General features: G+C 56.8%; 2 protein-coding genes across 10 annotated transcripts; one reads left to right on the top strand and one right to left on the bottom strand.

Annotated features, from left to right (window-relative positions):
• Positions 1-632: 632 nt before the first annotated feature.
• On the bottom strand, positions 633-7,974 carry ALPL (alkaline phosphatase, biomineralization associated). The gene is made up of 12 exons (XM_030017840.1): positions 7,858-7,974; positions 6,456-6,548; positions 6,244-6,363; positions 5,488-5,603; positions 4,689-4,863; positions 4,428-4,603; positions 3,053-3,196; positions 2,821-2,890; positions 2,142-2,276; positions 1,633-1,824; positions 1,425-1,544; positions 633-1,320 (listed from the first exon to the last, which is right to left on the bottom strand). Exons 2-12 carry the CDS (start codon positions 6,511-6,513, stop codon positions 1,070-1,072), a joined length of 1,557 nt encoding a protein of 518 aa, XP_029873700.1. The 5' UTR covers positions 6,514-6,548; positions 7,858-7,974; the 3' UTR covers positions 633-1,069.
• A 1,509-nt stretch (positions 7,975-9,483) lies between these two features.
• ECE1 (endothelin converting enzyme 1) lies at positions 9,484-22,219 on the top strand. 9 transcript variants are annotated; one of them, XM_030017838.2, is made up of 19 exons: positions 9,630-9,730; positions 11,786-11,899; positions 12,960-13,046; positions 14,020-14,161; positions 14,684-14,896; positions 16,264-16,388; positions 16,688-16,900; positions 16,994-17,185; positions 17,729-17,871; positions 17,953-18,067; positions 18,299-18,409; positions 18,644-18,742; positions 18,860-18,937; positions 19,334-19,437; positions 19,639-19,749; positions 19,878-19,945; positions 20,024-20,214; positions 20,307-20,402; positions 20,679-22,219. In XM_030017838.2, exons 3-19 carry the CDS (start codon positions 12,960-12,962, stop codon positions 20,853-20,855), a joined length of 2,265 nt encoding a protein of 754 aa, XP_029873698.1. In that variant the 5' UTR covers positions 9,630-9,730; positions 11,786-11,899; the 3' UTR covers positions 20,856-22,219. The 9 variants fall into 9 exon arrangements, with proteins under 9 accessions (XP_040980450.1, XP_029873696.1, XP_029873698.1 ...); XM_041124516.1 differs by lacking the exons at positions 9,630-9,730; positions 11,786-11,899 and adding an exon at positions 9,484-9,601; XM_030017836.2 differs by lacking the exon at positions 11,786-11,899 and having other exon boundaries at positions 9,612-9,730.
• The last annotated feature ends 4,766 nt before the right edge of the window (positions 22,220-26,985 follow it).

The raw sequence follows: 26,985 nt of genomic DNA, 5'->3' as shown, positions 1-26,985 counted from the left end.
TAAATAAATAAAAGGCGGGGGGGTGATTGGAGGGGTGCAGGGGGGTGTTTTGGGGGTGCTTGGGGGGGGGGGTGTTGCAAATGCACGATGCAGCCGGGGTGTGCAAGGGGCTGCTCATGCATGAGCAAAGTGGTATTTGCAGAGGCAGAGCAACGTTTGCACATGCATGGTGACTTTTGCACGTGCACAGCGGCGTTTCACACGTGCACAGCAACTTTTGCGCAGGCAAGGCAGCATTTGCACGTGCAAGGCACCTTTTGCTCAGCTCAGGCAGCATTTGCACGGGCACAGTGACATTTGCACACCCAAGGCCCCTCTCTGGTGCTACCCCAGGCCTCAATCCCCCCCCTCCAGCACCTTGCAAGCTGCCAAAGCCCCCTCCCCTAATTACCCCACTCCCTAATTACCCTCTCTAATTAGCCAACCCTAACGAAGAGGGCATGCCCCAGCTGGTACCACCCTTTAAATCCCCCTTCACTCCCTTCTCCCTGTGTTACCCAGCCCCAAAACCACCCCACATCCCTCTCTGGGCAGCAAATGGTCTTAAACCAAAGGCTTTTAAAGCAAAATATATCACCCAGGAGGCAAAAAAAAAAAAAAAAAAAAAAAAAGAGAGGTTTTGGGGACAAATTAACCCAGTGAGTTAATTTTTTTTTTTCTCCCCCCCATCTTCTTGTGTCTTGTGGTTTCTGGGTACCCGCACATGTGATGAGTTGGGCACCGGGGTCAGTCCTCAGCCAAGGAACCAGGAGGCATTTTGGGACCCAGCCCCATCACGTCTCACTCAAAGAGGGGGTTTTATCCACCGAGGCTCCGGCTCTCATCCCAAATCCCGCAGTGGGTTCGGGATAGGGCAGGCAACGATGCTAATTATAGGGGAAGGAACCGTGTATTTACAGAGGCAGCTCCCAGCACGAAACCGCCGGCGGCTGCTTTTGCTCCGCTGAGTCTTTCTTTTTCTCTCCTCTTTCTGGGTGCTGCTATCCACAAAAAAAAAAAAAAAAAAAAAAAAAAAAAAAAAAGGGAGGAATTAAAAATAAATCCCCCTCCATGGTTTGCAAAAGGCGCTTTAGCAGAGGAGGAAGAGGAGAGCGAGGAAGGGCAGGAGGATGGTGGTGGTGGGGCGGCTGGCGGCGTTGCAGTGGGCTCTGTTGGAGCCGATGCAGGCGGCGTAAGCCATGGCGTGGGGGATGTAGTTTTGTTCGTGGACCCCGTGGAGGAGATGAGCCATGGGGCCGCGGGCAAAAACGGCCACGTCCTCACCGCCGTGGGTCTCCTGGCGCAGCGGCACGGCCGATTGTGCCTGGTAGTTGGCGTGCGCTGGGTCAAAAGAAAAAAGTAAAAAAGAAGAATAATTTTTAAAAAGCGCTAGTTTTAGCTAGGCTGTAACAATCTGGGGGGGGTTTGCCCCAAAAGACACTCACCAAAATCCACGGCGGAGACGTTTTCTCTCTCACCCGCCACGATTTTATAGCCGGGGCCGTTGCCGTAGAGGATGGAGGTGAAGGGTTTGCGGTCCACGTCACTCTGCATCGGGGCCAGACCTGGCGGCGGTGGCACCATCAGCAGGACAGGGACGTCCCCAAGGTTTTGTCCCCTCCGTCCCACTGCGTGGCCATGGCAGGGACTCACCGAAAATGGGGTTCCCGCGGGGGGTGTAACCGCCGAAGGTGAAGACGTGCGAGTGGTCGGCGGTGACGACGCTGAGGGTGTCCTGGGGCGAGGTGAGGCGGGCGGCCAGCCCGATGGCCCGGTCCAGCTCCACTGCCTCGTGCAGCGCCTGCTTTGCCTTCCCTTCGTGGTGCCCGTGGTCGATGCGGCCCCCTGCGGTCCCCAGCACCGCTCGGCATCCCCCTCCATGGCCCTCATCGTCTTCCATCCCCCTCCTTGACATCCCCCATTGCCCTCCTCTTCCCTGCTTTGCATCCCCCATCACCCCTTTATCCCCCCCTTTGCAGCTGCCATTGTCCCCTTTATCCCCCACCTTTTGGCATCCCCCATCGTCCCCTTTATCCCCACCTTTTTGCATCCCCCCTTGCCCCCTTCATCCCATCGCCCCCTTTATCCCCTCCTTTTGGCATCCCCCTCTGCATGCCCATCACCTCCTCTACCCCCTCTTTGCACCCCCATACCCCTCCCACCTTCAACCAGGAGGAAAAACCCCCGGGGATTTTTCTGGAGCATCCTGATGGCCACAGCCACCATCTCAGTGAGGGACGGATCCGTCTCATTATTCCTGTCCAGCTCATACACCATGTCACCCGGCTCGAAGAGGCCTGGGGACAGTGACACTGTTGGGGACATCCTTTCCCCACCAAAAAAAAGGGGGGAGGGGCAAAGCCAGCACTGCCACCCGCTTCTTGTGCTGGCTCAAGCATTTCACCACCACCCCCACCCCCCCATATCCAAGGTGATAAGATAGGAGCCAGCGGATACTCCCAGCCCTTCCTTCCTCTGGCCCGACCGAATCCTGCAGGCCAGCTGGGCTGGGGAATTGCACCATGGCCTGAAAAATAAGTTGCATCCCCAGGGCAGGGTACCAGCATCCTTGGGGTGTAACAGCATTCCTTGAGGATGGGTACCAGCATCCCCAGGGGAGTACCAGCATCCCCAGGGTGGGTAGCAGCATCCTTTGAGGGGGGGTACCAGCATCCCCAGTGGAGTACCAGCATCCTTTTGGGGTACCAGCATCCCTTGGAGGTAGCAGCATCCTTGGGGGGGTAACTGGCCACTCCAGCTGCCCCAGCACCCTGGGATGAGCTAGGGGTCCCCCCAAAGCACCCAGTTGAGGCCGGGGCACCCTGGGGTGCTGGGACTCACCCAGGAGGAAGTCAACACGGCTGAGGTTGAGCGCCAGCAGGTCCCGCCGGTGCCACACGTACTTGGCGACCTGGGGATGGGGGACAGGAAGGTTGTCACCTCCCCATCACCTCTGCCAACCCCAGGGCTGCTTTATGTCCCCCTCCCCAAAATATTCCCCGCCCCGGGAATGCCTTTGTAAGGTTACAGCGGGGTGATGTATAGGTACCCCCCCAAAAAAAGTTCCCATCACCTTGCCGGGGGGCTTGGCCTCATGCCATGCCTGGACGAGGTCCCTGCGGTCCAGGCGGGTACCCCGATGCTTGTCCTCGTGGGGATACTCCACGTCGCTGGCATTTTTGGGGAACATGTATTTCCGCCCACCGCCCAAGATCACCTGCGAAGGAGGGTGGAAATGCATTTTTTTAAATTATTTTTCATTATTTTTTTTCCCCCAATTTGGGTTTAATGGGGGGAAAACCCCAATGAGACGGAGCGGGATGTCCAGGAAAACCCCAGCGCTGCGCAAAAAAGCGGGTGAAAACACCCGAGGAATTTCACCTCGCTCAAAATAACCCTGAATCTCTTCCTATTAATTAAAACCCAGGACAAAAATAACCATTTCCAGCAGCAAATTTGGCTTTTTAATTCCCACCTCCCCCCCCCCCCCCCCCCCCATCTGTGGGAGGGATGCTCCACATCGGGGTCCCCGCATGAACCCGCCGGGACGGAGCCCCATCCCGCGGCTTTTGCTGTTTGCTTTGGAGCCCAATTTATTTGGCCTCTGTTATTTATAACTGAGCTGAGATTTTTTTTATTCCCCCCCCTTCTCTACGCAGAAGGTGAATTATAAAGCTGCAAAACACCACCGCCAAAATTATTAAGAGAAAAAAAAAGGGAAAAAAAAAAAAAGTCTTTTCCCCACTATATAATTATTTCCAGCCTGGGACAGACTTAAAATTATATTAAAAGGAAAAAAAACAGAAGAAGAGGCTATTAAAGAGCTAAATAACAGGCTGAAATGTTTTGCTTTGGGGCTATTTTGAAGGACAGAAGAGTATTTATTTACAGGGCTGAATTTCTGTGTAAATCCACAGCGAGGGGCAGAATTGGGGGGAAAATGGAGGGTTTTGGGTAGGGGAAGTATGCGAAAGGAGGGGGCTGCTGTGGACATGGGTGGAGGGGGGTTAAGCGGGATTTGGGGGGCTGGTCCTATATGTGCTTGTAGTCCCAGCACTGTGTCTGATGGGGATCCCAGTGGTGTGTCCATGGGTGGTCCTGGTCCAATATCCACCCAACAGGCCTGGTACCCCACCCATAGGTGGTCCTGGTCCCATATCTGCTGGGGGTTCTGGCACTGCACCCATGGGTGGTCCTGGTCCCATATCTGCTGGCAGTCCCAACTCTGCACCCATGGATGGTCCTGGCCGCATGGCCCACAGTCCTGGCCCTGCACCCTTTGGTGGTCCCTTCCCAACATCTCCTGGGATTCCTGGCTCTTCACCCACTGGTGGTTCCAGCCCAACATCTACTGGGGGGGTCCCAGCCCTTCACCCATGGGTGGTCCTGGTCCCGCATCTACCCGTGGCCCTGTCCCCATCCCCGGCTGGCCCCATCCCCATCCCTACCTCGATGTCAGGGATGTTCTCCACCAGCTGCCGGGCAATGTCCTTGCAGCCGCCCTCCAACGCGTCTGGGGGCATCTCTCCATCCGAGTACCAGTCGCGGTTGGCCGAGTGGGCGTAGGCGGCGCTGGGTGTCGCGTGGGTCACCCGCGTGGTGGTGACGATGCCCACCGACTTGCCTGCACCACAAATTCAGGGGACAACAGTAAGAACACCCCCAAAACTCCCCGCTTTACCCTCTCAAAGTGCCCACCAGCCCCTCACCTCCATCTTTGGCCCAGCGGAGGATGGAGGTCACTTCTTGGCCCTTGGTGGTGTTGCAACGGTCACGGGTGACACTGGCGCTGACGCCCACCGTCCCCTCGTTGGCTTTGACGCCGCAGAGGTAGGCGGTGGCCGTGCCCGCACTGTCGGGCACCTGCGCGTTGGTGTTGTAGGTCTGGGGTGGGGGGAAAATAAATAAACCATCATCCCCATCATCCCCACCCTGGGGCTTCATCATCATCCTCCCCACCCCAGGGCTCCCCTCCCCATGCTGTTTGGCCGCACCGGCCCCCCATCCCACCTGTGCACCCCCCATTTTGCCCCTCGCTCCCCCCACCTTGGTTGCCCATCACCCCCTCGCTTCATTTTGATGCTTTTAGCCTTTTTTCAGCCTGCTTGTAGGCGGGGAGAAAGGAGCCACCGCCATGAGCATCCCCCGCCGTGGGGCAAAGGGAGACAGCGGTGAACGGCCGGGACTTCCAATTTAATAATAAAAAAAAGCCTTTTGTTCATTAAAATGACCCCAGGAGAAGCTGGGGGGGGTTCCCGTGGCTTCCCACGGCCGGGCGGCCTCATCCTGCTCCCCCCCCCACTCCACATTCCCACGGGCCGAACCCTGGCACGACGAGCGGGCACTGGAGCCAGCTCCCTTCGCCCGCCCCTGACCTAATTTCGCCTCTCTGGTCGATGCCGGCTGCCCGCCCGTGACCTTGTGGTGGGTGTCGCGTCCCCACCATGGGCGTCCCGGGGTGGGGGTGGGGGGTTCAGGATCCGACCCCTCACCCCGGGGGGGGCTCACCTTGGCCAAGGCAACGTAGGGGAACTTGTCCATCTCTAGCAGACTCTCCTCGCCCTTGCGGTTTTGCAGTTGCCCTTTGAGGATGCGAGCGGCCGTGACGGTGGAGACGCCCATGCCTGCCAGGGCACCCGTCAGCTCGCCGCCGAGGACGGGCCAGCTCGCCGCACGGGTGTCACGCAATGCTGGTGGGCACCCAGTTTATCCCAGCACCCGACTTATCGTGAACCCAGTTTATTGCGGCACCCGCTTTAGTGCAAAACCAATTTATTGCAAACTGAGTTTGTTGCGGCACCCAGTTTATCGCAGCACCCAATTTATCACAGCCCCCAAGTTTCTGCAAGCCCAGTCTATTGCAGCACCCAGTTTATCGCAAACCCAGTTTATCCTAGCACCCAATTTATTGCAAACCCAGTTTATCACAGCACCCAGTTTACTGCAAACCCAATCCATCCCAGCACCCAATCCATCCCAGCAACCAATTTATTGCAAACCCAGTTTATCGCAGCACCCAGTTTACTGCAAACCCAATTTATCCCAGCACCCAACTTATTGCAAACCCACTTTATTGCAGCACCCACTTTAATGCACACCCACTTTACCATGGCACCCAATTCACCGTAGCAGCACCTGCTTCAATGCACCCAATTTATCATGGCACCCAATTTATTACAACACCCACTTCATCGCACCCCCTGTCCCCTGCAGTCCCTGCTCCTCCTCGCCTCCCCCACCCCGGGGTGGGTGTCCCCATCTCACCGTCACCCAGGAAAAGGATGAGGTTCTTGGCCACGTTCTGGTTGAGGCGCTGGAGCCGCAGGGCGGCCCGCAGGGTCTCCTGTGCCTGCCCCCGCCAGTACTCAGGGTCCTTCTCCCTCTCTGCGGGGGGGGGGGGGGAGGAAACCAGGCTCCATAGCACCCAACAGCACCCACTTTTGGGGTGCTGCCCCCCCCCCTCAAACATCACCTACCGGGGACCAGAGATGGTGAGCAGAGCTGGGCAAGGAGGATGAGGAGGAGAACCTTCATCCTGTGGCGCTGAGCAGGTGCTGGATAGGAGAGAGCTGCAGGGGAGGTGGGCATCTGCTCCGTGCCTCAGTTTCCCCACTGAGACCTTCGCCCCGGGGCTCGGCCAAGCGAGGATGGGAGGGAAATGTCCCCTCCCCGTGCAGGCACCAATATGACCCCCTGGGAACGTGCCAGTTTCCCTCCCACCATGGCCACCAGTCCCATGGGGCGTCACCTCACTGGCACCAACCCGGGGCTGGGGGACGGTGGCACGGCCCCCATGTGCGCGTGGCACAGCGAGGTCCCTGTTGCGTGGCTGGGTCCCCATCGCACGTCCCTGTCCCCATTGCATGTCCCTGTCACGGCTGGGTCCCCATTGCACATCAGGGTCCCCGTCGCGTGGCCATGTCCCTATAGCATGGCCCTGTCCCCATCGCATGGCACTGTCCCCATCGTACGGCACTGTCTCTGTTGCACACCCATGTCCCATCACATGTGTGTCCCCATCCCATGCCCATGTCCCTGTTGCACAGCTGCGTCCCCATCGCACACCCGTGTCCCCATCGCATGCCCATGTTCCCACTGTGTGCTCATGTCCCCACTGCGCCTCCATGTCCCCATTCAATACCCATGTCCCCTTCGCATGCCCCTCTCCCCATCCCCAGCCTGTGTCCCCATTGCGTGTCCACGTCCCCATCACACGCCCACGTCCCTGTTGCTTGTCTGTCCCCATTACATGCCCATGTCCCCGCCACATGACCCCATCACAAGTCCACGTCATTGCTGTATATCCATGTCCCTGTCCTGTGTCTGTGTCCCCACCACACGCCCGTGTCCCTGTTGCACACCTGTGTCCCCGTTGAACACCCATGTCCCCATCACATACCCATGTCCCCATTGCACACCACGTCCCTGTTGCGCACCCGTGTCCCCATCACACGTGTTCATTGCATGTTTGTGTCCCCACCACATGCCTGTGACCCCACCACACACCCATGTCCCTGTTGCACACCCATGTCCCCATTGCATGTCTGTGTCCCTGTCGCACACCCATGTCCCCGTCACACCCCCGTGTCCCCATTGCATGTCTGTGTCCCTGTTGCATGCCCGTGTCCCCATTGCACACCCATGTCCCCATCACATGTCCATGTCCCCATCACACCCCCTCCATCCCCATCACACCCCCCATGTCCCTGTTGCACACTCATGTCCCCATCACCCCCCCCAGTCCCCATCGCACCCTGCCCCCCGCCGTTACACCCCCTCATCCCCACCCCCCCCCCCCCCCCCCCGCTCCCCCGGAGGTGGCAGCCGTGGCCCCGGGGGGGTCCTTACCGCCGGGGGGGGACGGGGACACACACGTACCCGCACAAACTTGGGTCCCGACACCCACGTCCCTCCTGGGCGGCGGGAGGAGGCCGGGCCGGGGGGACAGCGAGCCCTTAAATCCCCCCCGCACCCGGCCTTCGCCTCCTCCTCCTCCTCCCCTTCCTCCACCCTCCCCCCCCGCTGCCAGCCGGGGGGGGGGGGGGGGGAGAAGAAAAGGCAACAAACTGGGCTTACTGGTGCCCTCTGCCGGGTTGGACTGGGAGGACTGGGAGGACTGGGGTGCACCCAATCCTGGTTGTGGGTGTTCGGCATCCTCTCCCGCCCACGCAGGGGAGAGAAAGTGGAGTTGCACCCCCGGGGGGGGGTAGATGTGTATTTTGCCGGATTTTGCATTCTTTTCACCCAAAAAGTGCCAGCGACACGAGCGTGTTTTGGGGTGGTGGTGATGGAGAAGAGGGGGTCCCCCTGCCTCAGTTTCCCCACGCGGGCTCCCGCTGCAGCCCACGAGTGCTCCCTGCCTGAAACGGCTTTAGTGTAGGTCCTACAATAAACAAGGCTTAGTTGCAAGGGCAGGAGGGTGACACCCTTCCCCTGCCTCAGTTTCCCCATCGTGGGGGACCGTGCGGCTCCGTCGCCCGTGAAGCCGTGGGTGGCTTCCCAGAAGGTGGCGGTCTCAGCCCAAAAATCCACTCCCCAAAAGCTTCGGGGTGCCACCAAGGGTGTCCCAATGCCGCCCTGACACCCCCGGGATGGGCATGGCTCCTGCAGACCCCCAAATCCCTCCGGCACCCCCCACCCCTGCTCCGGCCTTTTGCATCCCCACCCCACCACCCCCCAGCACTTTCCCAGCCCAGCAAAGCGGTTTGCAGCCCCATCTGTGAGACGAGTGCGTCAGTGCTCAGCCCACCAGCACGGCACAGTGGTCTGGGGTGGTGGCACCATGTTCCCCCCCCCTCCTGTCACTCCCCCCATGCAACGCAGCTGTGGGTGCCTGCTGGTGGTGAAAAGCTCATTAAAAAGCTCGTTAGCCCAGCAGACGGAAAGCCGCAACCTGGGGAACTCCTCGCTGCGAGGCCGCATGCACAAATCTGGCCAGGCTCAAACACCCAAACCCTTCGGGGGGCTGTTAAACACACGGAGGGGGCAAGGTTGCAGCCCGATGAGCACACTTGCATGCTTGCACACTTATAAGCTTGCACAACCGCATGCTTGCACATTTGCAAAATTGCAGGCTTGCACAACTGGGCGCGTGCACGCTTGCACGATCATATGCTTGTATGTTTGCACAATTGCAGGCTTGCAAGCTTGCACCCAATTGTGTGCTTGCACACTTGCCTGTGCGCATGCTTGCAAAATTGCACGTGCCCCCTTGCACAACTGCACACTTGGCTGTTTGCAAACCTGCTTGCTCGCACAAGCGTGTACTTGCACACTTGCATGCTTGTCTGTTTGCACAACTGTGTGCTTGCACGACCGCGTGCTTGCAGAATTGGGCGCTAGCCCCTTCACTTGCATGCTTGCAAACAGCACACTTGCACAATCGCACGCTTGCAGGATTGCGCGCTTGCAGGATTGCGCGCTTGCACGCTCCCGGGAGAAACGTCGCATCCCTTTGCTGGCGAGCGAGCTGCAGTGATTTATCTGGGGGGGGATGCTTTCAGCAGCTGGGGGGGATATGGGGGCCCCCCAAAACAGGGTTTGGGGCCCCCCCGAAAGAGTTAAAGGAGCCGAGTGAGGAAGCCCGTCCCTCCCGTTGGCCCCATTGGTTTTCCCATCCCAGGTACATCCTTCGCTCGTCACCCTTCGTCACCCTCCGTAGGCCGCAGCGGCGTAACGAGCTGTGCCGGGGCTCAGGCGGGTGCTCGCCCCAACGGGGGCCGAGGCCGGCAGGAACTGGGTGGCAGCCATGGTGAGTGGGGGACCCGTCCGACACCCCAAATCCGGAGGCGGTTGGGTTTGGGTCACTTGGCCGAACCGGGGCGCGGGGCAATGCGTCTCCTATGGGATGCCTGTTGCAATCCCGTGGGATCCCCCACTGCATCCCAAGGGATCCCCTGTTGCACCTCCATGGGATCCCCCACTGCACCCCGAAGGACCCCCATGCACCCCCGTGGGATTCCCCACTGCACCCCAAGGGACCCCCATGCACCCTCCTGGGATCCGCATTGCACCCCCAGAGGGTCCCCCATGCACCCCCATAGGACCCCCATTGCACCCCTTAGCACCCCTGGGTGCCCCCCCCGGTCGACTCCCCCAGCCGCGTTTGCTTTGTGGCCAGTGGGTCCCCAGGGTGGGGACCCCAAAGTGGCTACCCCCCTCAAATCCCCCCCCGGCCCCCCCAGCACCCAGCCCTTCACCCAAAACTGTGGGGATTTACATCGGGTTTCCCTCTGCAAGGAGAGGGGTGCAGGGGTGCCGCACCACCCCCCCACCCCCCCGCACCCAGTAGCACTCACTTTTGGGGGGGGCTGTTTACAAACAAGCCCGGACTGGGCTGTTCCCCCCACCCTCCCCTTTTTTAATTTTAACCCTTTATTTGCTTCTTTTTAAGCTTTTTTTTTTTTTTTTTTTTTTTAATTTATCTGCAGCCAGGGCTCCCTGCAAAACTGGGTGCCCACCCAAACCCCCTTCACAGCACCCCTAATTAACACCAGGCCCCCTAATTAACACCAGGGGGTTTGCTAAATACTCCCGGGCATCCTAATTAAAAGGCTGAGCCTCACTGGGTGCTGACTTCAGGCTGTGGAGGTGCAGGGGACACCTATGGGTGCTGGGGGGGTGGGCGTGCTGCTTGGCCAGGTGGAGGTTTAGGGGTGATCTGGGGGGGCTCAGGATTAAATTGGGGGGGCTGGAGGGGGAGGGAGGCGAAGAGAAACGCCATCGCCGGCGATAGCGGCGGTGGTTGCTCCGAAATGGCGCCCGGGCGGGAATTGAAAGCAGCTGGCGGCGGCTCGGGGCGCCCCGATACCGGGGTGAGGGGCTCCCCTGGAGGGTGGGGGGGTGAGCGGGGTGGTGGGTGCCTCCTGCTCCCCCACCCCCGGGACCTTCTTCGGGGTGTGCGGGCTGGAAGCACGTGGGCTTTATTGTTTATAAGGCGAAGGGGCGATTTGGGGGAAAAACAGGGGATTTAAGGCCCTGCTGTGAGTTTTGTAAGTTGTAAAGAAAGTGAAAATCCCTTGGCTGGGGGGCTAAAGGGGTTGCGCTCCCTCCTCCCACAGCCTTGGGTGCCCCCCACCCTGTTGGAGCTTGGGAAATGTGTTTTTATTGTGATTTAAGAAACGGGGGGGGGGGGGGGGACAAAAAAACCACCCCGTTTTGACCCAAAAAAGGCGTGTTACCGCTTCGCAAGCTGGGGAGCAGAGAGGGGTGGGGAGCACCCATAGGTGCTGCTTTGCCCCGATGCTCCTAATGTGGGGGGAAGGAGGGGGTATGGGTGCTAAAAATACTTCCTGGACCCAATTTGCCCCAAATTGAGGATGCTGGGGGTTGATTCCGGTGCTCCCCGGCGGTGGGGGGGGTGGGGGGGGTGGGAGGTTGAAGCTCGGCTTGGATTCTCTGATGTCTAATACAGGGTTGAGCCAGCATGTCTTTAGCAAAAGGAAAAAAGTGGGGTTTTGGTTTGGGTTTCCCCCCCCCCCCCCCCCTTTTTCCTGCTGTTTTCAGGCTGGGGCAGGCAGGCGGGGTGGGGGATCACTGAAAAAAACTCATTTCCTCAGGAAACAGAGTGAAAGCCTTGGCCGAATGCTGGGACTCCAGGAATTTGGTGCTTTGGAGCTATGGGGGATTGGTGGACACCCCCCCTTCACCGTGTGAGCGGGGATTTGTGCCCGGAGCTGTGAATTTCAGCCGTGTGCAAAGTGCAAAAATAGGGAGGGAAAAAGTGAAAGGGGATGGAAGAAAATATAACATAAAACCAGATTTTACCAGCGATAAAATCTTGCAGTTAAAGCTTTTTCGCCTCAAGGTTTCCAGGCTCGAGGAGCATACCCGGGGGAGATTTTGGGGCTGGAAACGGGAGCTTTTTGCACAACTGAGGAGGGAAACTGCCTTTTTCTTTTAACCTTTTTTTCCTTACCAGGTGGGTTTTGTGGCTAATTAAACCTAGGCTGTGATTTGGGATCCGGGGAGAAGATGAATTCGTTATTAATTGTGCAAGGGGAGGTTTGGGAAGGCTGTTAGCAGAAACAGGGCTGAGAACTGGTGCTCTCGTTGCATGCACCTTCCTGCCAGGGGAAACTGAGGCATAGCTCTGCCAAATTCGGATCAACTCAGTGTGCCTTTGGAGGTGATAGCAGTGGGACGGAGACATCCGGATGGGTGCAAACCCCCACCCTGCGCTGCATCAGGGGCAAAGGGATGTGACTGGTGCCGCTCAGCCCATCAGTGGTAGGGGTCAGGGTGGATTTTGGGGTGCTCATTCCCTCAGCGGCAGGCGGAGGGTTGTTTTCCCTGATGGGAGACAGTCCGGCTGGGTGGCAGGGCTGTGCCAGGAGGGAAGGAAACGGTGGCGGCGGTGGCATGATAAGGGCTGTCTGCCAACCAGCGAGGTTTCCCCTTGTTTTTCTGCTGGGGGATGAGATAAGAGCTGGGCACCGGCACAGGATAACGCCTGAGGGGACAAGGAGCCAAGAGGGAGCCCGTCGGCAGCCTAAATTCAAGGTGCCATCGCCTTTGGGTGCTCAGAGGGATGCCACAGGGTGTTTCAGGGTGCACACGGTTCACAGACGGGGCGTGGAGCGCGAGCAAGCCGGTAGTTTCAGGGTGAAAAGCCATTTTCTCCGCTACCAGCCTTTCTCAGGTTCCTGGCACGGGGAGGGGGGGTTCCCTCACCCGTTGCGGGGCTGGTGGAGGAGGAACCGGCTTTAGTCCAGGCTGAAGGGGAGGTTGCACAACCCGGCCCCGGGGGAAAGCAAGGCGGGTTCGGGCTTTGCTCAGCTTTTGGCTCCGGCCCTCGTTGCTTTCCATAACCTTCCTCTGGCATTTGTTTAGCACTTTACTACCCTGAAGCATTCCGGATTTAGCTCCCCAGAGGAGGAGGCGGCTTTAGAGGGTGCATATTCCTTTCTCGCCCTCCTTCCTCATCCCTTTCTTCGTCCCCGAGCCACTGAGCACCTCTGTTTGCCAATCTCCCCGTGCAGATGTCGACTTACAAGCGGGCAACGCTGGACGACGAAGACCCCCTGGACTCCATCAGCGAAGGCGATGGGTACCCCAACGGCTTCCAGGTAGGGCTTCATGTGTGTTTTAGGAGGGGGGAAAAAAGGGATTTTAGGCCCTGGCAAGCAGCAAAGGGGGTTGCAGAAGGGTTTTCCGCCTGGGACCAGCCTTTCCATGGGGCAAAGTCTGGCATGGGCAGACCTGTGTTGGCTCCTGCCACCGCTGCCCTTTGCTCCCCTCCCGGCACCCGGAGCCAGCAACAGGGAAGCCTGCGGGGCTGGATTCTGGCTTGGCTGTTTGCAACGCCCCAGCACCCTGTTCTTCTGCTGGCCAAACCCCTTCCCGGTGTGGCTGGGGTGAGTAATTATCGTGGTGGTGGGAGCTTTGTCCCCACACAAAAGGGGATTAGGTTAATTCCTCCCTGAACAGCGGGAAATCGGCTTAAAAAGGGCCAAGGGTGGCGAGAAAAAAAAAAAAACCAACCCATGGCTGCCAGCATCGGGCCTCACTGGGAAAGATTTGGGGCTGGTGCAATGTTTTCGGTGCTGGCCCCAGTCCCATTGGTCTCTGCCTGGAATGGTGTTTTCTGCCCCAAAAATCAGAGCTCCACTGTGTTTTTACTTTCCCTGGTGGGGCCATCTCCGCCTGCTGTTGTATTGGGATGTTTCCTGGGGATGTTTTTCGGCAGAGCGGGAGTATCCTGTTACGGCACTTCCCACTGCTGTGGAGGCCCCCACCCTGTCCCAGTGCCAGCGGTAGGGACAGGGACACCCGGGGGGGTTACAGCCATGCTCGAGGAGGGGTTCGGGGTGGTACGGGGCAGCAGGTGAGCCTGCCGAAACGCTCGCCCCGCTCCCTTTCCTGCCATTGTGCTGCCCTTCCTGGCCAGTTTCTGGAAGGCAGCTGCCGCCTTTCCCAGCCCGAACTGTGCCGGATCCCTTGCTGGTGGCCAAATTTGTGCCGTGGGCTGTAGGAAGCAAAATGGGGGATGCATCAGTGGGTTTTTCTGCCGGTGGGGAAACGGCGCTGCTTTTCCCACAGGTGAACTTCCGTGGCTCGAGGAGCAGCCCAGGGTGCTGGGCTGAGCGGACGCGTGCTGAGAAGCAGCTTGTGGTGTTGGTGGGGGTGCTGGCAGCTGTGCTGACAGCATGTCTTCTGGGTCTCATCTTCCAGTACAGAGCCCGTAAGTCCTTGTACCATGCAGGGATCCTACCCCCTTGACCGGGATGGGTTGCTGGGGGGTTCCCTGGGATGGGATGCTCACCCGCATCACTTGCCCCAAGGTGGGATTCTTGGGTACCAGGCAGGATGTTCAGGTGTGGGGTGGGATGCTCAAGCACAAGACAGGATGGTCACATGCATCCCTTGCCCCAGGGTGAGATGGTCGGGCACAGGATGGGATGCTCACCCACATCCTTCACCCCAGAGTGGGATGCTTGGGCACGGGGCAGGATGGTTGGGCGTAGGATGAGATGCTTGCCCACATCTCTTGCCCTGGGACGGGATGATCGGGCAGGATGCTTAGGCATGGGACGGGATGCTGGTCCGTATCGCTTGTTGTGGAGCAGGATGTTGAGGTACAGGGTGGGATGCTCGGGCACCAGATGGGATATTTGCCCGCATCCTTCATTGCGGGGCAGGACGCTCCCTGGTGCGGCTCATTGCACCAAGGTGGAGGAGCTGAACCTGTCATTCCCACCTCCAGGGCCGCCTGCCGTGTGCCTGTCGGAAGCCTGCATCTCTGTCACTAGTTCCATCCTCAGCTCGCTGGACCGGGCGGTGAATCCCTGCGAGGACTTTTTCAGCTATGCCTGCGGGGGCTGGATCAAGGCCAACCCCCTCCCCGATGGCCACTCGCGCTGGGGCACCTTCAACAACCTCTGGGAGCACAACCAAGCCATCATGAAGCATCTTCTGGGTGAGTATGTGGGAGCAGTGGGACTCCACAGTGCTGAGGAGCCCCAGTAGGTCCTGGGGATGCTGAAAACATGCCTGCGGGGATGTAAGGTTGGACTTAAACCCCAGTGTCAAACAGATCCGTGACGCACACACTGCAAGGACATTGGGAAGCAGATCCTGGCTGTTTGCTGTCCTGGATGCTCCTGGGATTTTTGACCGCAGCGTTGCCGCTCCTTGGTGCTGAGTAGGGGAAGGGTCTTGGCCTCAGCCCCACAAACCCCATGGCAGTGTTCCCAGGAGCTCTGAAATTCAGAATTTGTACCCCAGACTGCATCCAGAGGCTGTAACACCCCAATATCACCCCAAGGATATGTTTTTTTTTTTTTTCCTCCTGCTATAGCTTCCAGCCTTTGTGAGCAGCCTTTTTGGGGGTCTGGCTGTCAATCTGGCTGTTTTGGGGGGGGTCAAAAACTCCCCCAGCGGAGGGAGGATCCTGGGCGCAGCCTCTGCTTGCAAACACTGAAGTGGGGCAGCTTATCCAAGCAACCAGTGAGGACGGTTTGTTCAAGCTTTGAGCAAACAACTGGCTCCTTATCAGCACTTTCCACTGCGCTGGGGCTGATTATCTGAAAAGAGAAGGTTTGGGAAGAGTGTTGTCTTTTGGGAGAAGGGGGGTGGCGGGGGAATGACTTCGTCCTCAGCTCTTCTCACAGAAATCTGGCGCTGGTTTTACCGGGAGAAGGGACCGGGCTTCCAGCCAAGCGGTCGCGCTCGGCATTTCCTTGAATTCCTTGGAGCCGAGGGACCTTTAGTTAATAAAACCACACAGCTGGGAAGCCAAAGGTGCAAGCTGTGTCATGAGGAAAAAAAAAAAAACACAAACCAACAACAGCCCTCTGGGGAAGCAGAATTTTAGATGGGGAAAAAAATGAAAGGATGATTTTGGAGGCAGAGGAGAAAAATGGGTTTATTGTTCCTTCTTGCAGGAATAAATAATATAGGGCTGGGGAGCACTAGCACAGGGGCAAGGGCAGCGCAGAGGGCTGGATGATGCTGGGAACATCAGAGCTGCTGGAAAAAATACTTTTTGTTTTTTCTTTCTTTATCTTTCTGCTCCAAAGAGCTAGAGCAGTCGCTGCGGGTGGGAGAGGAGATGGGGGCAGGAGGCCAGGAAGGGCTGGGGGCTGTGGGATGCTCTTGGGGGCATGGAGGGGACCGGTGGGGCAATCCTCGGCGCCTTTTTGGAGCTTGGCTTTGTCCAAAACGGGGCTGAATATTTCTCTGGTGGAAGGGTGGGGGCTCCAGTGTGCATCAGCAGCTGCTGTGGGGGGCCAGATGCCTGTCCCCGGGGACCCCCTGCGAGCTCCCCCTGGGTACCTCCCACAGAAAACACCACAGCCAACGTGTCGAGTGAGGCAGAGCGCAAGGCACAGCGTTATTACCAAGCCTGCATGAATGAGAGCAAGATCGAGGAGCTGCGCGCCACCCCGCTCGTGGAGCTTATCCAAAAGGTTCGTCCCCTTCCTTGCAGAAAAGCCACCTTCCCCAGGTGGCTGGAAATGGGAGGAAAAAAGCTAATTTATGGGCAGTCCCAGCACCTTCCAGACCCCATTCCTGGTGCTTCCTGGGGCAGAGCATCCCCCAGGGCAGGCAGGCAGAAAGAGGCAGGGATTTATAGGCAGGTCTTGCCTCTCCTGGGCTTTTTAGCCCTGTTGCAAGATGTTTCCCCCCAAGATGGGTATTGGGGGGATATTTAAGCAACTCCAGGTTGTCGTTCCTTCCCCAAAAACTGGTTGCTGTCTTTCCTCAGCTGGGCGGCTGGAACATCACAGGTCCCTGGGCAGGGGACAACTTCAACACGACGCTGCGGGAGGTGACGGCTCATTACCGCACCTCACCCTTCTTCTCCGTCTACGTCAGTGCTGACTCCAAAAACTCCAACAGCAATGTCATCCAGGTGGATCAGTCAGGGTTAGGCCTGCCATCGCGGGATTACTACCTGAACAAGACAGAGAATGAGAAGGTAAGGTTGTTGGGGGAAATCTGGCTTTGCTGGGGAGGTGCTGTGGGTGGGTGGCACCCACCATGCTGATCCCCACCTTGTCCTACCACGTAGGTGCTTGCTGGGTACCTGAACTACATGGTGCAGCTGGGGATGTTCCTGGGAGGCACCGATGAGGAGTCGACGCGGCAGCAGATGCAGCAGATCTTGGACTTTGAGACAGCGTTGGCCAACATCACCATCCCACAGGAGAAGCACCGGGACGAGGAGGTCATCTACCATAAAATGACAGCTGGAGACCTAAAGGTAGGGATGGAGTTGGCAAGCCTCCCCGCTCCGCCGTGATTTGGGAAGCGGGGCAGATGGGTGGAGGCAACGTAGCTCCACCAAGGAAGCCAGATGCCAGCCAACACCGCCTGGGAAGCTCTTGTGCAGTAGCTTGGCCTGTGTACTCCTTGGGGAAATCCCACCCTGACCCGTTCCTCTCAACCTCCGGACCACCCCCAGGGCCGGCAGCCCTGCTACCGCGGCACTCGCACTGTCCCAGCACTGCTGCCTGCGGTCCAGCTGCAGACATCAGCCTGGTCACCTCCCCGTGCCCCCAAAGGGGCCCTAAGGGGTTGTGTCAACATTTTTGACACCCGCCCCACTTTCTTTTCCTTTGTGGCAGGAAATTGTTTACTCCCCTCCGACCTTTGGAGCATGCTGCCGTTACGGGAACAGGCCTCTGCAAAATCAGCTGAATCCCTCAAACAGGGGCTGATGTGGCCGCTTCCAGCTTAGCAGGCGGCTGCCACCCCCCTCTGATGGTTTTTTTTTGGGCCAGTAGCAGCAGCATGGCTTTTGCAGGAGCTGGCGCCAGCCGTGGACTGGATGCCCTTCCTCTCCACAGTCTTCTACCCTGTGGAGCTCAATGAGTCGGAGCCTGTCGTGGTCTACGCCAAGGAGTACCTGGAGCAGGTCTCTGACCTCATCCTGGCCACTGATAAATGGTGAGAGCCCCCAGCCCATGCGGAGGGGTGTCTGGGGTGGGCAGGTGTGTCCCACTGCCCACTCACCACCTCTGGCTACAGTCTCCTCAACAACTACATGATCTGGAACCTGGTGCGGAAAACCAGCCCCTTCCTTGACCAGCGCTTCCAGGATGCAGAGGAAAAATTCATGGAAGTGATGTACGGGACGAAGAAGGTGAGGGGGGAGCCCCTGATGCCCCCAAATCACCATTAAAACGGTGACAACTTCTTAAGCAAAGTCCTCATCACGTTACATCCAAAAAATAGAGATGTGAGGCAGGTTTTGGGGTAGCAGCTGTGGCGCAGGGGTATGGATGTGGACTCCATCTCCCAATGGGGCAAGGGGCTGGGAGGGTAGGGGGCTTTGGCCATGCCACCACTGATGACCACCTCTTGTCCCATGCAGACCTGCCTCCCACGCTGGAAATTTTGCATCAGTGACACGGACAACAACCTGGGCTTTGCCCTGGGGGCCATGTTCGTCAAGGCCACCTTTGCCGAGGACAGCAAGCAGGTGGTACGTCCCCAAGCGAGCAGCCTGTGAGCTACCTCAATGGTGGATGGTTGGGGCAGCCAATGTTTCTCTGCCCACCTTTTGTCCACCGAGCATCTCCATTCACTGGGTTTTTCACCAGTCTGCATGCTGTCTTGGCATCCCAGCCTCTTTCTCCCCACTGGTGCAAAGGGCCCTTGAACCCTCTAGGGTGGGAAGCCAGCTCTCCAGACCGACGTTGCACCACCTTTTGTCTAGGCAGAGGAAATGATTGTGGAGATTAAAACAGCCTTTGAGGAAAGCCTGGAGACCCTGCAGTGGATGGATGAAGAGACAAGGAAATCGGCCAAAGAGAAGGTGAGGTGCTGGCAGCTGCGCTGGGGAGGAGAGGGTGATGGTGGAGGATGATGGAGCTGGGTGAGCCTGTCCTTCCATCCCTGGCACCAAAAGCGCTTTGGTCCTTGTCACCCTCAGGCAGATGCCATCTACAACATGATTGGCTACCCCAAGTTCATCATGGACCCCAAGGAGTTGGATAAAGTCTTCAATGATGTGAGTTGCTCAGATAGGTCCCCTGGGTCTTCTGTTTCTGCCCTCCACTAGAATGTGCAGGACATGTGCCTATCACCATGGCCTCAGGGCAGCCTTGAACCCCAGGTTTCCTCCAGAATGGTCTCACTGATGTCCTTGGCCCTTCTCTGGGGACTTCCCAGAGAGCTGCAGGCCAGTCCTGGGGTGGCTGGGGCTCTCGGGATCTCTGCCCAGGAAGAGGAGGAGCTGGTTTCCGTAACAGTGATTCATTGCCCTCCTGAGACTGCAGATGTTGGAGAGGAGGAGAAACAAGAGCGGCCGTTAACTCAGCTGGCTCCGGAGGCTCAAACATGACCACAGAGGGAGGAGCAGGGCCGAGCGATCACCACGAGCCACTCACGCCTTGCTCTTTTGCAGTATGAGGCCGTGTCTGACCTCTACTTTGAGAACGTCATGCAGTTTTACAACTTCTCGGCCAGGGTCACCGCTGACCAGCTCCGGAAACCACCAAACCGGGACCAGTAAGTCCTCCGCTCCCCTTCCCTGTTGTGCTCAGCGGGGAATATCACAAGATCTGGAGCACTGGGATTTGGTGTCCACCAGACCGTGCTGGTTTTGGGGAGTTAAATTTGGGCCGATGGCTTTGCGCCATGATAAGCAGATGGTGTCAGAGCAAACATCAGCAATGGGTTTGTGCTGCCACACTGGCCATGTCCCTGCAGGTGGAGCATGACACCTCCAACAGTCAACGCATACTACTCTCCAACAAAGAATGAGATTGTCTTCCCTGCTGGCATCCTCCAGGCCCCTTTTTACACCCGTGCATCTCCCAAGTAAGAGCCTAGGGAAAACAGGGAGGGCAGGATTCCCAAATTTCCTCCTGTCCCAAAATTTGAGGCTAAATTTCATGGCTGCAGGGAGCAGCAGCTGCTCTCTAAATCTCAGCATTGCCCTCCTGCAGGTCACTGAATTTTGGTGGGATTGGTGTGGTGGTGGGCCATGAGTTGACGCATGCCTTTGATGACCAAGGTATGGCCAGGGCCAGGCGGGTGGGCTGCTGGAGGGGTGGCTGGCAGGGTGATGAAGGACCTGTTGTGTCTTTGGCAGGCCGGGAATACGATAAGGATGGCAACCTGCGTCCGTGGTGGAAGAACTCCTCGGTGGAGGCCTTCAAGCGGCAGACAGCATGTATGGTGGAGCAGTACGGCAACTACACCGTCAATGGCGAGGCCGTCAATGGCAAGCACACCCTTGGGGAGAACATTGCTGACAATGGGGGCCTCAAGGCTGCCTACCGGGTAGGGCCACAGGGCTGGGGAGATGCGGTGGGGGGCATGGTGTGGTCGGATCGGTGTTGTCCCCTGAGCCTGCTGTGCTCCCTGGCCTCCAGGCATATCAAAACTGGCTGAAAAAGAATGGGGATGAGGAAACCCTCCCAACCCTCGGCCTCACCAACCACCAGCTCTTCTTTGTTGGCTTTGCCCAGGTAGGTCACTTGGTGGTGGGCAGGAAGGGTGGACGCACAGGTTTTTGGGGGGTGGAGGCATGCCCAGATGGTGTTGGGATGGTGTGACGGCAAAACTGAGGTCTCCAGAGATGCTGCGTGGTGGATGGAGAACCAGATTGGGGTGGTACTGGTTAAAAAGCTGGAGCTCGAGCTGTGTTGGTGCCCGTCGCGCAAGCAGGGAGGTCTGATTCGGCACTGAGCAGGGCTCTGTGGTTGTGGATGCTGGCACTCGTGCCTCTTGCCCTCTGTCTACAGGTGTGGTGTTCAGTTCGCACGCCAGAGAGCTCTCACGAGGGGCTCATCACCGACCCCCACAGCCCCTCGCGTTTCCGTGTCATCGGCACTGTCTCCAACTCCCGGGAGTTTGCAGAGCATTTTGGCTGCCCCCTTGGCTCTCCCATGAATCCCCCTAAGAAGTGCGAAGTCTGGTAATGGGCAAGCACCTGACGGAACCAGCTGTGGGTTGCTTTGTCCTCTGCAGATGGCTGAATTTCCCTGGTCCTTTTGAGAGGCTGAAACCACTTCTCTGTGCAACAAACTGCCCAGCTCTCAGCAGGAGCAGCGCTCTGCGTTGCTGGTATCGTCTGAGGTTTGATCCACTGTGAAAACTCCTCATCCCCTTGCTCATTTGTGAAATGACTTCGATTTGGGGGTCTCTTCTTTCCCACCATGACCAGGCCACGTGTTGAGGCACGTGCATCCATGGGCACTACCCCGTATTTACACACGCAGCACTCCGGTCTGACCCACCGCCCCAGCAAAATGCCTCTTTTTCGGAGGCGACAAAGGGAACGCTGTGACACTGACAGGTTTGGCTGCGTGTGTAAATACACCTGACGTACCTTCCTCTCTCCAAAGATGCGCACATGAGGATGGAAAATATTTTAAGATATATTTTTCTGGGGGGGAAATATATATATTTTTTTTCATGTGTTGTGGAATACACTGGAAAATTTCAGGGAAAATGCATTTAAAAGCCTTTTTTTAGTAAAAGATTAGTATATTTATTAATTTTTTTTTTTTTTTACTCAGTGCAGCTGTAGGTGTAGCACCCTGTGGGGCCAGTCCCTTGGCCAGGGAAGCTGGATGGATGCAACCAGCCAGCCCTGGATCCTGGGTTTCTCTGGGAGGGACTGTCCTTGGAAGATGCTGATAGGGAAATTGGGGACAGCGTGCCTGGGGACAGGGCTGGAGGATGCTGCGAGTTGCAGAAAGGCTCTGCTGGGATTCTGTGACTCCTGGGATTAGCTTTAATTTCAGAGTGCAAAGGGAAAAGTTGATGTGCCAAAGATGTAACCAAGGTGGTGACAGTGTGGATTAAGCACTCGGTTCTCCCTCCTGTCCCCTCTGAAGTGAGGTCAGCTGCAATTTCCTGGCCCAAAAGCTTCCCCAGATAAGCACAGGTGGTTCCTGCTGCTGCTTCGCTTGCCGCTGTGCCTGGCCTCTATGCCTGGGAAACTGCAAGCCCTGAAATCACTGCACGGCCCCAAACCTCCATCCTTCCATGGCTGGGTTGGCACTGGTGTGAGATCTGGCCAGAATGGGGGCGAGGGGCTTTCTTAAGGGTTTCTTTTAATATTCCTTTTGCGGTTTTGAGAGGAAACCACTGACGGTAGCTCAGGTGCTGCATGTTGTCTTGTGGGGCACCTTCTTGCTCTAGACAGAAAGCAAAGACATAGAGGGTTTTTTAATATTTATATGTAAAAGGAAGGGGGGGGGCGGATTTTTTTGTAACTATTTTTTCACCCTACACCTGGGGCTTATTGTAATTGAAATAATAAATACTTTTTACTGGGTCTGGAGTTGCTCGTGACTTGTTTTTTCTGATAGCAGGAAAGTCTTGCATCCCCTTCTCCATTTTTCTCCACATCCACACTGATAAGACCATCCTGAGCTGACAAAACTGAGCCCAGGAGGCTTTTTCCAGCCTGCGCTTGGCGTCTGCTGCCTCTCGGAGGCTAAAGCCAGGCTTTTGTGCCCACAAACCTCACTCTCGCTGCGGGTGGTTGTTTGCTTTCCACCTCTATGGCATGGCCCCACACATCTCCCCAGCAGGGAGGTCTTTCCCGGATGCTTTTCCTTCCTCCCGGGTGAGTTTTTGGCCAGCCGGGCTGCACTTGGATCCAGCAGGATGGTCCCCGCACAGGTTGCTCTCCAAACAGCCTTATTTATAGCTTTGTGATGCTGCATGGATGCTGCCAGCTCAGTAACACAGGCCAGTGCTCACACCCGAGTGGATGCTCCATGGCTTTGTCAGGCTTGCCCAAAAAACGCAAGGCAGGACCTGGACTGCAGGCTCCCTGCAGAGGCTCACCCCAGCATGTGGGAGGGCTGATGGCCATAAAACAAGCAAAGTGCTGGGTGCTTCTTTGCTCTTTAGCCCCAGCTTGTTACCAGGGGCTGGATTTGGGTTTTAGCCCTCTTGTTTTGCCCCATTGGTAGCGAGCTTTTGGAAATACAGAGTGGTTTTGCTGCCGGGATGGGCAGGACAGAGCCAGCGGTGAGCTGGGGATGTTAGTATTGCATAAATAAGATGGTAAAATTTCCTTCTTGCTGTTTTTTACCGTGTTTTCTTTCCCAGACTGAATCAAAACGTAGTAAGAGAGCACTCGCTTTCTGCTCACACAACTCGGTGTGAGGCCCTCGGTTTCCTGCAGAGCTGGGAGACCAGCCATGGCCCTTGTTTTCCTCAGGATCTGGCTGGAAATGGTGGTGCAAACCCGCAGAGGGCGATGGAGCCGAGAAAATGCTGCCTGTGCTCTCTGCTCCTGGGCTGGCAGGAGTTAGCTATACTACCAGCATGGTATTTTGGTCTGGATCTGGCCCCGTGTGTTTAAAATGCGATGAAATGGCTGCGTTCGTAGGAAAAGAGAGGAGTGGTGTGGGTGTAAGGCAAAGAGGAATTAAGCAGGGAGAGTGGAGCTGGGGTAAAAGGGTCTTTTCCCAGCTGTAAGAAGCAGAGAGAGGAGCACAGCCCATTGCATGGAGAGGTAAGATGCTGTTAGAGGTGGTTTAACCATCCAAAAGGGAAATGTTCTCTGGGGCTTACCCGCAGTGAGGGACTGGGCGGGTGATGTCTCAGTCACCGCAGAGGGAACAGCCCCAGTGCAGGAAGGATTTCGAGGGCAAGCATCAGCTTGCATCGTGGCAGGGGGACACCACGGTCAAGGCTCCTTGTGCTGGGCTTGGAGCCGGTGGTGGATGTTTGCCTGTCTGGGAAGCTGCTGGGTGTAGGCAGAGTAGGCAGGAGGTGACTCATCCCACTCGCGTGCCAGTGCCTGGTGTGGGCTTGCCTGATCCTGGGTGGTATTTGCTTTATTTTGTGCTCAGTCGTGCCCCGGAGGGCTGAGACATTTGCCGAGGGCTGAGCCCAGGCAGGAGGAAGAATGGGGAAAGCTCCAAGCAGGGCTGGGTTTTTTGGTTGTTTTTTTTTTTTTTTTTTTTTGCCTGGAGGGTGTTGGAAGGGGACCAGTGGGGGGGGGGGGGGGGGAAGCAGGAGAAGCCCAAAGACAGAGGCGCTGCTGTGCCTTGCTGGGTGAAAGCGGGTGCCTGGAGCATGCTGGAGCCTCCAAAATGAGCTGGAATGAGCAGTTGTTCACAGGTTTGGTGGGGCTGAGCCAGCCTTCCAGGTGCAAGAGGCTGAACCCAACCATCTGAACCACCTCCTTCCCAGTTTTCCCCCCTCCAAGCAGGATCTAGCCCCCAACACATCATGACAGTGCTGGAGTCACCTTACTGGGACCATCAGATTTTTGGGCAGCAAACGCGGGCCAAAAGCTTCCTCAAACAATTCCTGCTGGAAAACAGCCCTTTTCCAGTGATACCCCAATCCTTCACTCTATTTTCCTAAGTTCACCAACAGCTCTAGTGCTCCTACGCTTTTTGCCATGTGGTTGTGAGCGTCTCTGCTGTGCTAGGTACGTGAGAGACTGGTGGGACTGGAAAAAGGATTGGTGATGCTCCGAAACAAGAGCTCAGCACTGTAAACTCAAGCTGCCCATGGTGATACATTGGTTCCCAGGTGCTAATAAAGCTAGCAAGAAAAACAGGAGGAAAAATGAAATGGAAGAGGAACCAGAGGCGGTAGCAACGGCATGAATCCAGCTGGCACTTGCTCAGGCTCACCAAATCTGCAGGTTTCGTTGGCCAAATCGTCCTACGTGGGGTATTATAGAAAAGAGACCTGTCTGCTTTGTCCTCTTAGGAAAAAAAAAAGGTAAAAAGATGGCCGGGGGGTAGATATAGACTCTAGAGGAGCTTTAGGGCAGAGGCAGGAGTCTGGCTGCTTCACATGGCTAGCACACTTTGGGAGCTTCAGCAGACAATATGGTGAAAATGCTGGTTTTTTCCTTTCTAAACAGGCAAAAAGAAGTGATATATCTAAAGATACTGGAGCTAGGAGGCTCTTTCGCAGCTGTGTTTACAGGCAGCTATTTCTGTAGAACAGAGGGAGCCATAGATGTCAATTTGCTTTTGGTACGAATTTCCTTCTGCATGAAGGGGTGTACCAGAAGTGCCACGCCTGGGAGGCGGTCGATGGAACGGCGCCGGACACTGACCCCCCCCAGACCACACAGTTTTACTTGCGCCCTCAAAATTATTACAGCAAAGTCTTTACGAGCTGTGGAGGGGGATCCGTCTTCCTAGCAGGCTGCAGACAGGAGAGATGTGCTGTGAGCGCAGCAGCTCTCCAGGATGTCTGAAGATGTATCAGTCCTTGGGCAAACCCCCTACTAGGATAAAAGTTCCTCCTTTGTTCTCCCATTTTTGGGGAGTGGGGGAGTACTTGGCCTTTCTTTGAGGTCATTCTCATTTGTTTCTTCAGTCTTCTGTTTTCCTGGTGGGGGAATCAGCAGTCAACCTGGCAGGTGGTAGGCTGCAGAGGAAAACCGGCTCAGAAAAAAATACCCAGAGGCCCCTCTAAATATTTGTTCCTGGCTGCTGATGGAAATAGTCCCCGTTCAGGACTTCTTTAGAGGCTGGCAAGGCTTGGTTGGGCTTTTTTCCTCCAAAAATCTCATTGTTTTCCATTTCACCCCATTTCCCACAAGCAGTTTGAAGTAGATGCGAGCTCACCTCATCCCAGGCATTTCCCTTACCCCAGCACAGAACGAAAAGCACAGAAAGGGAAAGTAAATAGCATGCGAGTCATCTTCCCTCTGCCACCGGCTCCACTAATAACTTCTGGCACCATGCAGTGTGTTTGTTTGGTGTGGCTGTACCCTGTAGATAGCACCTTAGTAAGTAAGAAACTATTCCAGTCGCAGAGCTACTCTTACTGGAGGCCACTGCGGCAGCTTAAGTGGCATGGCAGCTTGCAGGAGCTTTTCTTCTGAGATCACACCTCGGAGGATGGTGAGCCTCGGGGTACACTGCAGTCCTCGTGTTGGCACGGGTGGGTGTCATGTCCTAAACCTGACCTGCACAAACTGAATTGTTTAACCATTTGGAGTCTGACTCAAAAGGGAAAATGGACTCAAGACCCTTCTATTTTTTGGTCGCTGGGTGCTGTGCTGAGTTTCGCTCTAGTGAATGACACCAAGTGCACATTCTCCCCCTTCAGATTTGTATTTTAAAACTCAAAATTACTTTTCTGCTCGCAAATGGAGCTGTTGTGGAGATGTGGATAGATGTGACTCATTGGGTAGGTTTTCTTTAGTGCGCAAGACCCCTATCTTTCTTCTGTCAACTTCCAGTTGCAGCACCAGTTACTCGTTAAGTGCCTGAATATACCACCAAGGGAGCTGTTTACTTTAATAAAAGAAGCTTTTCACTTTTAAGAGTTTATTTGTGACTGCTTTAAAGTATTATCTTCCTCCTAAAATTGCAGCTGCCCAGAAGATGCAGCAGATGGGACGCAAATAAACTATGGAAAACTTCTTAAAAGCACCTTGTGTACCCCAGGCTGGGTGACATGGGGTGGCAATACCTGCTGGTGCTGGGAGCATTTCCCTGGGACGTGCGGTGCGGCAGGAACGTCGGTAGGTGCCAGCCGGCTGGAATGAACCCTCGGGAGCCAGCGGCAGGGCAGGACAAGTCAGGACAATCTAGCGGCTGCTTGAATCTGCTCTGAGGTCCTTTTTATCTCCCCGAGATGGTACAAACCGCTTTCGCCCCTGCCAAGCTCAGCCCAGCGGTGGTCGTGAGGAGGGTGCTGCAGCCCGGCTGTGAAATGCTGAAGATGGCGGCGGCGTGGCAACCCTCGGCGGGGTGAAGGCATGGCGTGGGGGTGTGAGGTGGCTGCCTGCCCCTCGCCAAAGGCAGGTCCAGAGGGCCCTTCTGACGCCGGTCCCCAGTGCCAGAGGTGGGCTCCCTGAGGGGCTGCTGGGCCTCCCTCACAGCCACCGTGTCACCCTCAGGGCTGCTGGCCCTCACGCCACCTCATGAGGGGCTGCGGCGCTGCCCCTGCCAGCCACCCCAGGAGCCTGGGATGTGGCTGGGGGCCGTAGGGCTGGCAACGGGGCTGGGGGTAAGTTCTTGGGTAGGGGGAAAGCCCCTGTGCCCGAGCCGCGGGGTGGGTGCTGCGGGGGCCCGGCGCCCCCTCGCAGCCGAGGGCCGCTGC

Source organism: Aquila chrysaetos, chromosome 6, assembly GCF_900496995.4.
Source record: "Aquila chrysaetos chrysaetos chromosome 6, bAquChr1.4, whole genome shotgun sequence".
Taxonomy (NCBI): Eukaryota; Metazoa; Chordata; class Aves; order Accipitriformes; family Accipitridae; genus Aquila; species Aquila chrysaetos.
The sequence above is the reverse complement of the archived record's forward strand: the minus strand, read 5'-3'. Positions and strand labels throughout refer to the sequence as shown.